The sequence below is a fragment of the Gobio gobio genome, assembly GCF_949357685.1.
Source record: "Gobio gobio genome assembly, chromosome: 5".
Classification (NCBI taxonomy): Eukaryota; Metazoa; Chordata; class Actinopteri; order Cypriniformes; family Gobionidae; genus Gobio; species Gobio gobio.
Genome location: NC_137101.1, coordinates 41,092,754 through 41,104,213, shown reverse-complemented (window position 1 = coordinate 41,104,213; position 11,460 = coordinate 41,092,754). Strand labels below are relative to the sequence as shown.

The following is an 11,460-nucleotide window of genomic DNA, read 5'->3' as shown; positions in this document are numbered from 1 at the left end:
AGAAAAAAGGGGGTGACGGTTATTTAAACCCGTTTTTCTCAAAATTCCATTCCTAAAAACCATATCGATCAGCCAACTTCAGATAACCATAACTTTTGTTTCAGACAAGCCATGAAAGAAATACAAATATATTTGTTATATGATATCAAAATCTGTAAGATGTCAAATTTCACCATGTGATGGGTTTTCGTAGATCACATGTTTTTTTTGGTCCGGACAAGCGAACCGAACTAAACATGTGAACACACCCTTAATGACTGCCATAATTTGTATCATTAGTTGGATTAAAGTTAAAAGATAAACCACACTATTGTATAACTGATATGACTGTATAATTTACACTCTTGTATAACTCTGTAACTGATTGTTAAACTGACACTCTTGTATAACTCTATATCTGATTGTATAACTGACCTTCTTGTATAACTGTATAGCTGGTTTTATAACTGACAGCAGTGGTGGTTATAAAGCGCTTTCACACTCTCCCCACTCACAACTGTCATGATGAAGGTCTTAGAGGGATTTCTTTCTCTAAGTTTGTTGGCTGTTTGTTGGAGCACCAGTAATACAGGGCGGCAGAAGTTCAGGACTCCTGTCCATCAGAAATCAGCTTCTGCAATCTCATACCAGAAGGTGTGGGAGAAATTCAGAAGTCAAACAGAAGCTGAGCGTGATGAGTTTCTGAGTGGCTCGTTCCCAGTTGATTTTGAATGGTCCGTTTCCAGTGAGAGTTTCAAAGTGGAGGGTGGATGGGCTGAACACCGGAAGGGTGAGACCATATGGGATCGTTTTAGCCATGAGGGTCATGTCTCTGACAGCCAGACCACTGATTTAGCCTGTGATAGTTATCACAAGGTGGACTATGATGTGTATCTGCTTAGGGGCATGATGGCACCTAATTATCAGTTCTCAATTTCCTGGGCTCGCATTTTCCCCACTGGACGCAGAGAAAGTTTGGTTGACGAGGGGGTTGCTTATTATGACAAGATGATTAACACACTTCTTCAATCAGGCATCGAGCCCACTGTTACTCTGCATCATTGGGACCTTCCCCAAGCTCTGCAAGACTCAGGAGGCTGGGTTAATGACTCTATTGTGGAAGCTTTCAAAGAATTTTCTGACTTTTGCTTCTCTCATTATGGAGACAGAGTCAAAACATGGATCACTTTCGGAAGCCCTTGGGTAGTGAGCAACTTTGGGTATGGAACAGGGGAACATCCCCCAAGTGTGAAAAACCCAGTAATAGCCTCTTACAAGGTGTGTTTGTCAATCAGAAAAAGTACAATCTGTTTTATGATTTCATAAAGTGTATATTGTCAATTATTTGCTTGTTTTTGCAGGTGACGCACAATATTCTCAAATCTCACGCTGAAGCCTGGCATATTTATAATGATAATTACAGGAAACTGTACAATGGAAAAGTGGGCATTGCTCTTAACTCTGATTGGGCAGAGCCGAGGAATCCCTTAAGTGAACAGGATGTAGCAGCAGCTGAGCGTTATCTGAACTTCATGCTGGGCTGGTTTGCTCATCCAATATTTGTAGATGGAGACTATCCAGCCGTGCTGAAGAAACAAATAGAGAAAAAGAAAGCTGAGTGTGGTAAAGAGCTGGCAAGACTCCCCGTCTTCACTGAGGCAGAGAAACAAAGAATCCGAGGCACAGCTGATTTCTTCGGACTGAATCACTACACTTCCCGACTGATTAGTGAGAGCTTGGGTAGATGTGATGCTGGACCCAATAGTGTTGGGGAATTCGACGCTTATACTGACCCCACATGGCCCTCCACAGCTTCTGACCAGATCCAGTCTGTTCCGTGGGGGCTTCGGCGGTTACTGAACTACATCTATGTAGAGTACACATCCATCACAAAGGTGCCCATCTATATCACAGGAAATGGAATGCCAACTGAGTACTTTGGTGATCTGCTCAATGACATTCAGCGTGTCGACTATCTCAAAGCTTACATTAATGAAGCAATGAAAGGCAAGTATTTTAAAGAAATATTCACTCAAAAATTAAAATTAGCCCATTATTAACTCACCCTCAAGTCATCCTAGGAGTATATGACTTTCTTCTTTCAGATGGATACAATCGGAGTTATATTTAAAAAATGTCCTGCTATTCCAAACTTTATAATGGCTGTTTCTGTTTTGAAGTCCATAAAAAAAAAATCCATCATAAAAGTAAAAAAAAAAATCCATCATATAATTAATCCACACGGCTCCGGGGATGGGGGTAATAAAGGCCTTCTGAAGTGAAGCAATGCATTTGTGTAAGAAAAATATCCATATTTAAAACTTTACAAACTGCAATCTCTAACTGTTGTCCGCGGAAGACTGGCGTTCCAGCGAATGGAAGAGCCAGGACATTTTTTATATATAACTCTGATTATATTCGGCTGAAAGAAGAATGTCATATACACCTAGGATGACTTGAGGGTGAGTAAATCATGGGCTAATTTTCATTTTTGGGTGAACTATCCCTTTAAGGATAGGATCATATTAATATTTTAGTGGTAACAGGTCAGTCTGTGTGAAATTGGAGAGTTAGTGACCTAAATCCAAGATTTGTAAGGTATTCCTTGGAGATTCTAACATTCTTATATTTAGTGTATTCATTATTTTGAAGCCAAAAACCCCTTATATGGGAAGCCGTGTATAGGGAATCTGATCTCTCAAAAAGTTTGTTTGCCATACTTTCATATCAAGAGAGCCTGGAACAAATGTCTTTTGCATGAAAACTTCCAAGCCACTTTCAAGATTCTCCTAGTTAGTCAACACTGATGAATGTGTCTCATATTGTATTGTCCTTTTGATTATAATCATAACAGGGACTTAAATGTTTGAGCTTTTAAGTTTTGTCCTTGGTCTTTTCATTGATGTAATTAAGGCTCCAATGTCAGCCACATCTACAAATCTTTCATTTATCACAACTTTATGGGCCACGTCTGAAAATATTTTCACCCTGAGGAGACTTTTAACAGTGCACCCTTGAAGAAATCAAACTTTTATCTGTTCAAAAATCAATAATACACTAAACATGAGTTCCCAAACAAGATGTTTATTGACTTGGAAATAATTAATTCTTCAGGGGGCTGAAAATATATGAAAATGTTAGACTAGCAATAATTTTACGGATCTTAGTTTTAGATCACCAACAACATCAGATTTGACACAGACTGACTTTAAAACAATCTTCTACCAATGTAACAAAACCCTTGCCAAACCTTAACATCAGACTATATATAGTAATACAAGACCACTATATATTAACTACTTCTTTCTACTACAGCTGTGCATTTAGATAATGTTGCTGTCAAGAGGTTTACAGTCCAGTCTCTTATGGATGGTTTTGAAGGTCCTCAAGGCTACAGTCAACGATTTGGATTGCATTATGTGAACTTTGATGATCCTGACAGGCCAAGAATCCCCAAAACATCAGCATATTACTATTCAAAGGTGATTGAGAGTAATGGATTTGCTGAGACTCCATCAAGCCCTAAGATGCAAATCTATGGAAATAAAATTGAGAGCGCAAAACTTCCTAGTCTGCCACCATCTGAAATTCCTTCAAAATCCAAGGTTGTTTGGGAAAAGTTCTCCCCTCAGACCAAGTTTGAGAGACAGCTTTATCATTATGGAAGATTTCCAGAGGGATTCCAATGGGGTGTCTCATCTTCAGCATATCAGGTTGAAGGTGGCTGGAATGCAGATGGAAAAGGACCAAGTGTTTGGGATACTTTTACTCAAAAACCTGGTATCATCCCGAACAATGAAAATGGTGACATTGCTTGTGACAGCTACAATAAAATAGATGAGGATCTATACATGTTGCGAGCCTTAAAATTGAAGACTTATAGATTCTCCTTGTCATGGTCTCGAATTTTTCCCAGTGGAAAAAAATCTTCTCTTAACCAGAAGGGGGTGGACTACTACAACAGGCTCATTGATGGTCTCATAGCCAACAATATCACACCCACGGTGACGCTCTACCACTGGGACCTGCCACAGGCTTTACAGAACATCAACGGTTGGGACAATCCTGAATTAATTAACATATTCAATGAATATTGTGACTTCTGTTATGCAACATTTGGAGACAGGGTGAAGTTTTGGATCACATTTAATGAACCCCAGACAATTGCATGGTCCGGATATGGACTAGGTCAGATTCCACCTAACGTGAAGCAACCCGGAGATGCTCCATACAGGGTTGCACACAACCTCCTGAAAGCTCACGCACAAGCGTATCACACCTATGATGAGAAATACAGGGCATCTCAAGGAGGTCTGGTGTCCATTAGTCTAAATGCTGAATGGGCAGAGCCCCTGGACGTCAACATCCCTCGAGAGGTGGTGGCAGCTGATCGAGCCCTTCAGTTCCAACTAGGCTGGTTTGCACATCCCATATTTAAAAATGGTGACTACCCTGATGCCATGAAGTGGCAGGTTGGCAACAAGAGTGAACTTCAACGTTTGACAGAATCCCGCCTGCCTTCTTTTACTGATGAAGACAAAGCCTTTATTCAAGGAACAGCTGATGTATTCTGCATTAACACATACACAACCAAAGTTGTGAGCCATGTGACCAGTGCACTTGATGTTGAGTCTTATCTGACTGACCAGGACGTTGAGAAGAACTTTCCAGAAGGCTCTGAAAATACTTATGTTGAGGACCAGAAGGCTGTATCTTGGGGACTCAGGAGACTTCTTAACTGGTTAAAGGAAGAGTATGGAGACCCTGAGATTTATATAACAGAAAATGGTGTGGCTACAGGATCTCCCATAACGGTTGATGACACTGATCGAATATTCTATCTTAAGACCTATGTTGATGAGGCTCTTAAAGGTATGTTAACAATGGTTCTCATTCACTTACAGTGCTAAAACACGTATTTGTCTGCTTATAAAACATTTTTATGCAGAAATCATGATTCATCAATACATTTGCACTAAAAGTCTTTTAAATTTTGAATCAACTATAAATATGGAAAAAATAATATAAATAGAAAATAACACACATATACAGTATATAAAAAATATTATGATTCAGTGTATATATTTTAAAAACCCGTTTTTGGACTTTGGACTGTTTGTGCGTGTGTTATGCATACAGCTAGCTGTGTGAATGTGCTCCCTCATTTAGAATAATCCAGTTTCAGCAACATTAATAATGCAGTTATTAATCATGTGGACATTTTGCATGGAATTCTTTGCTTATGAACACACAAACTGTACAAAATGAATTAGTGAACCTGGCTTAATGTTTGTAATAGTGTTAAATTGTGCATTTGACACATTTACATATATTGTCTTTTTAGCGCACAACCTGGATGGAGTACGCATTAAGGGTTATATTGCGAGCTCTCTGATGGATTCCTTTGAGTGGCTAAATGGCTACATTGTTGGCTATGGACTTCACCATGTGAACTTTTTACTTCCAAATCGGCCAAGAACGCCAAAACGCTCAGCTCACCTCTATTATGATATAATTAGAAATAATGGCTTTCCACTCACAGAGGAGGAAGAAATGTTGTATGGACATTTCCCAGAGGGATTTATGTGGAGCACAGCAACAGCTGCATATCAGGTACAATCCATTTCAACAAATTCATTTTTTGTCACATTTATGTATTTTTTAATCTGATTAAAATGATTATATTTGTTTCGGGTTATGCTCCAACACCACAGATAGAGGGAGCCTGGAGAACAGATGGAAAAGGTCTCAGTATTTGGGACAAATATGCACACACTCCTTCAAAAATAGCGAAAAACGACAATGGTGACATTGCCTGTGACAGCTACAACAGGATCGATGATGATGTCGAAATTGTCAAAAAACTGAAGGTCGGCCACTACCGGATGTCTGTTTCATGGCCCAGAATTATGCCAGATGGAACAAACAGGAAAATTAATGAAGCTGGACTCAACTACTATAATAGGCTTGTAGATGCACTTTTGGCAGCCAATATCCAACCACAGGTAAACTGTTTTTAAAATAATTTGCATGCTAAGAATGCACCCTGGTAGCCTAAAAGAATGTGACTATATTTCTGTTCATCACTTTGATCTGACAGGTGACCTTGTACCACTGGGATCTCCCACAAGCACTCCAGGACGTTGGTGGCTGGGAGAATGACACTGTTGTCGATAGGTTCAGAGACTTTGCTGATGTTGTATTTAACAGTCTGGGGGACAGAGTCAAGTTCTGGATCACTTTAAATGAACCCCTCAATGTTGCTTTGGCAGGATATGGCTATGGAAATGCAGCACCAGGTATCATTCGCCATTAAAAATGTTATTGTAAAATATGATTTAGCCTACCAGTTTCAGTGTTAGCAGTTAATACATGGAAAATAAGATTATTGATGGTCTATCTGTGTCCAGGTATAAATTCCAGACCGGCCACTGCCCCATATGTTGTGGCACACAACCTCATCAAGGCTCATGCTGAGGCCTGGCATCTGTATAATGACAAGTATCGTGCAAAACAAGGTGGCCTTATCAGCATCACTCTAAACTCTGACTGGGCACAACCAAGAAACCCATACAAGCAGGAAGATGTGGATGCTGCCGTGCGTTATCTCCAGGTACAGATTTGTGGTTTAATCATATGAACAGTGTGTAACGATAACAATAAAAATAAACAAGAATCCACACCTCTTCTTGAAACAGTTCATGCTGGGTTGGTTTGCTCATCCTGTGTTCAATGGAGATTACAGCAATATAATGAAAGACAGAATACGAGAGAGAAGTTTAGCGGCTGGCCGACCTCAATCGAGGTAATTCAAATGTTATCTTGTGTGTGAGGAATTTAAAGCTTCGTATTCAAAAGTGTCAGTGCCTAAAATGCGTTTACATTTCACATCTATCAGGCTTCCGGAATTTACCCCTGCAGAAGTTGCGAGGATTAAGGGTACTCATGATTATTTTGGATTCAACCACTACACCTCTGTCTTAACCCATTACTTGGACTACAAAGACTTCGAGGACTATGATGCAGACAGGTAGCCCTTTAGTTTTATTCCACATAGTCATTCTGTTTCAGCTCCAATTTGTTTGACACCTCTATCAATATTTATTATGTATGTCAAGTTATATTTTGTTGTATAGCGCTTTCACAATACACATTGTTTCAAAGCAGCTTTACAGAAAATCATGGTGTTAATGAATATAATATCTTAATATCTTCATGCGTTATAATCACATTTAGAAGATTAGTGCTGTGCAATAATATAGTTTACATTTTGTATAGATACAATCACACAGTTGAATTTTCCTATATACTGTATACATGCATGCAGATAAAGTATTGACATACTTATATTTCCAACTTTTTGTAAAGAGTTTCTTTTTGTAAATAAATGATGTTGCCATCTATTCCAGGGGTGTAGGAGTTGTATCAGATCGTACATGGCTGGAATCTGGATCCTTCTGGTTGAAAGTAAATCCTGCGGGATTCCGAAAAATTCTGAAGTTTATTAAAGATGAATATGGAGACCCTCCTGTTTACATTACAGAGAATGGTGTATCAGAACGAGGGCCAATTGCTCTGAATGATGTCCACCGTATCCACTACTATAATACCTACATCAATGAGGCCCTGAAAGGTAAAAAGATCGAGAAGGGTAGAATTACATAGATTTCTGTGAAGCTTTTTCGTGCTTTATTAGTATTATTGATTGTTTTCATTTTATTCCTAAGCGTATTTGCTGGATGGTGTGGACGTTCGTGGCTACACTGCTTGGTCTCTAATGGACAATGTGGAATGGGGGGCTGGTTTTGAAGAAAGATTTGGCTTTTTCTATGTAAATCGATCAGATCCCACTTTACCACGTATTCCTAAGGAATCTGTCTGGAGCTATGCTAAAATAGTTACCTGCAATGGCTTCATTAGCCCAGGAGAAAGTCCCAATGAATGTCAGAATCTTGAACCTGAAGGTAAAATAAATGTATCTATCCATCCATCATCCATCCATCCACCCATCCATCCATCTAACTGAGTCTTTTCTGGTTTACAGGGAATACTCCTCCACGAAATCCTGGTGAAGAGCTGGTACAAGAAATAAAAAACTAGTAGAGGAACAAATTGACCTTGATAAAACACAATTTCTGAACATAATATGTGCTTTACAAGTATTGTATAGTGCTATATATAATTCATAAAACTGAAGAAAACGAATTATTAACGTAATAAAATATTAATGGTAACACGTAACAATAAAGGTACATGAATAATAATGTATAAATACCTGAAATAACTCATGATTAGTGAAGATATGAACTACAGATATGAACTAATCATGAACCCATGATGAGCTATCCTTAATTATCCTTGATTATTTAGCCATTAAATACACAGATCCGGGTATATCTTTATTTTAAGGGGAAGTAGTTAATATGTTACTACATTTACTTAATATAGTAATAACAGTAAGTTATGCATAATTACAAGTAACTAACCCTAAACCAAACCCTAACTCTATAGTAAGTACATGTAGTTAATTAATATTACTCAGTAATTATTTAAGTAAGTACAATGTAACTACATCACCTTTTCTGATTTTTATTGTTCATTAATGTTAAGTCAGCTACTTTTCTTCCTGGGACTTCAGTAGGGTTTGTTTCTGGTGGGACGCTCATTTGTGGCTCTCGCTCGGCATGTTAGTTGTGTTGCTACGGTAATGCTGTCATTTAATCTAATTAATGTTGATTGCTTTGGTAAACTGAATAATTAAAGACGTTTGTACGTATGTTGTATTGGGGTTTTGTCAGGAAGTTATGTAAAGTAAATACATTTTTGCTGTTGTTTAAATGTATATGATTTGACTAGCTTATGGACGTGTCCTATTTTACATGTAAATGTGTCTTTACAGGTATGTTTGGGCTTTCTTTTGAGTCCATATTTGTTTAATTAAATAAATACAAATAAAAGAACTACAAATCATTTTTATCTTTGTTTTTTGTACTGGTGGTGTAAAGGAATAAGGATGGCACTCTTAGTGTATGTTTATTAATTGATGTAGCACATATTAGTTGATGATTTGTAAGTGCATCATTGTGTCATGACATTACTATAAGGGGAAACATCATTAATAACTCATCATTAACTAACCATAGACTAACATCAGCTCATGTCTTGTGTTTGTTTTATATTAATGTTATTGTGCTATGAAGTATTCATACCATCAAAGAATATATGGGAAAATTATACGGACCATGCCGTTTATTCAAAGAAAGAGCTTCATTTATAAGCATACAGCTGTTCATTCAAAGAAAGGGCTTCATTTATAAAACACAGCTGTTTATTCAAAGAAAGAGCTTTATTGTTAAACACACAACTATGTACAGTGCAGCAGTAATGTCTCGTAATGTAATGTAAAGTTCGGCGTGCTCCAGGCTGCGAGAGGGCGGTGGCCGCACAATCCATCCAGACACCCCGTCAACAAAGCCGTCTTCCTCGTCAGATATGAGTTCAATGGTCGCGGACTTCCAAATGTCCACCTCATCCAGCACACTCTCGCTTCCAGCAACTGTAATACAATCCATAAAGACAATAAGCAACCTGAAAAATACTCACATTGACAAAAAACGGATCTAATATAATAAATCTTACCCTTTTTCTTCTTGATCGACTCCGAGCTAAACTTCGCAGTTTCCGCCTGCTATGCAAGTTCAGGTTGTTTGTATCTGAAGCTGCGGCGTGTCGATTCATAATACGTCTTACAGGCAGCTGGAAAACAATTACATGAGACTGGTATTAATAAAAACAGTCACGGTAAAATTAAACAAGGAATGAGAAACACATTAGAAGTTACTTACACACAATTTCGTCGTGATCAGCGGTTAAATCTGGACTCACGGAAATCGCTCCAAGCAGATAAAAGCTCACGGCTTCGTTATGAGGCGAGGATAGTCTGTGTAAACAAAATGTGCAGTTTTAAGCTTGGATCTATTAACGCATCCATTTCCTTATACAGCTGAATAAAAGCATATTCTTTAAATCGTAACGTTACATTACCCATGCCCTTGTTCATAGCGCCTGCAGTTTGCCTCAGAGTTGTGAAGACGAAGACAGCCTCCTGAAAATGAGTCGAAAAAGTTGGTCGCGTCCATGCAGAGTTGAAGACGGCGTCCTGTCATAGTTGATCACGAAAAAGGAAAGCAGCAAAAAACATAGGAAATATAAAAAAAAAAAAAAGTTTAAAGCTCGTCTTCTACGCGTCATGGCCATGACCTCGCACGTCATTGGACTAGGGCTCTACTATGGAACGCGCCCGGGGCCAAATCTCTTTATACGAAACGCGTGACTTATGACTTGTTTTTTACGGTCTATGGTTTCAACACGCACTGTTTTCCGTGTCAACGCAGCAATTTTTTACGTGTTTCATTTGTATGTGTAGACACGCACATTCTGGTCGTGTAACAGGCATACACGCACAGTCGACGCACAGTTTTTAACATGTTAAGAAGACACATTTGAACGTGTTTCTTAACGTGCACATTCTGTACATTTCGAAGTGTAATATATATTTTTTTTAAAGCAGACTTGCCTTTAGATGTAGCCTAGGCTACATACATATTAATGTAAGATATTAATTAATTGCTTAACTGACTACTGTGCTAGAGTAAAGTAGCCTAATGTTACAATGTATATTAAGTAAATGCTTAATATTATACAATTATTATAATTTATCTATATGGGTTATTGTTTGTTTTTTAAAGTTAGGCTATATATAATTTCTAAAAGTATATATAGGCTAATTTACACAGCACATATTTATAACTGAAACACACACACACACACACACACACACACACACACACACACACACACACACACACACACACACACACACACACACACACACCTTTATTCACTTTCACATAATAATGTTTTTGTAATTTGGTGTTTATTTTGTTGTATAGTTTGTTTATACTGTTCTGTCTCTGTTTTGTTTCCAGGAACATCTGATGAGTGCTATAATAAAATGACTTCATTATATTTAAAATATGTTTTGATATACATTTTATTTATATTATTAATATTTTATTTACCCATAAACGTGTCTTTAGGAAGCCATAAGTTATAGAGACAAGAATAACTTTTACCATTTAAATGCCACATTAATTTACTGAGGACCCATACAGCCAATGATCATGTGTGAAAACACTTATACATAAATTGATCACTTAGAAATCAAAACTAAGGTTTGAGAAAGAAAGAATATGCATACAACAAAATATATTGTTTCATAGCAGCTTCAGTAACAAGTTCAAAACAAATTCTGCTGTAAACCGGCTCTAACAAGCCAATATAGTGTCAATATTCTGCTCGAGTGACTTCAGTGTTGATTCAGTTCAGGTGATTTCAGATCAACTGTAAATTCCTCAGTTGTGCATATTTGTGTGTAGTTAGATATATGCAAAAACAACATTTTTGGAAGAGTTAAAATAG

General features: G+C 37.8%; 1 protein-coding gene across 1 annotated transcript in view; it reads left to right on the top strand.

Annotated features, from left to right (window-relative positions):
* Window positions 1-504: 504 nt before the first annotated feature.
* Window positions 505-11,460, top strand: part of LOC307127187 (lactase/phlorizin hydrolase-like) — a gene marked incomplete at both ends in the record, with an annotated part of 28,968 nt that continues 18,012 nt past the window's right edge. Inside the window, 11 exons of the mRNA XM_079818295.1 lie at window positions 505-1,257; window positions 1,341-1,986; window positions 3,295-4,851; window positions 5,324-5,592; window positions 5,694-5,984; window positions 6,080-6,278; window positions 6,390-6,592; window positions 6,678-6,784; window positions 6,878-7,009; window positions 7,389-7,612; window positions 7,707-7,943. Coding sequence (XP_079674421.1) covers window positions 505-1,257; window positions 1,341-1,986; window positions 3,295-4,851; window positions 5,324-5,592; window positions 5,694-5,984; window positions 6,080-6,278; window positions 6,390-6,592; window positions 6,678-6,784; window positions 6,878-7,009; window positions 7,389-7,612; window positions 7,707-7,943 — 4,618 coding nt within the window. The remainder of the gene's footprint in view (window positions 1,258-1,340; window positions 1,987-3,294; window positions 4,852-5,323; window positions 5,593-5,693; window positions 5,985-6,079; window positions 6,279-6,389; window positions 6,593-6,677; window positions 6,785-6,877; window positions 7,010-7,388; window positions 7,613-7,706; window positions 7,944-11,460) is intronic.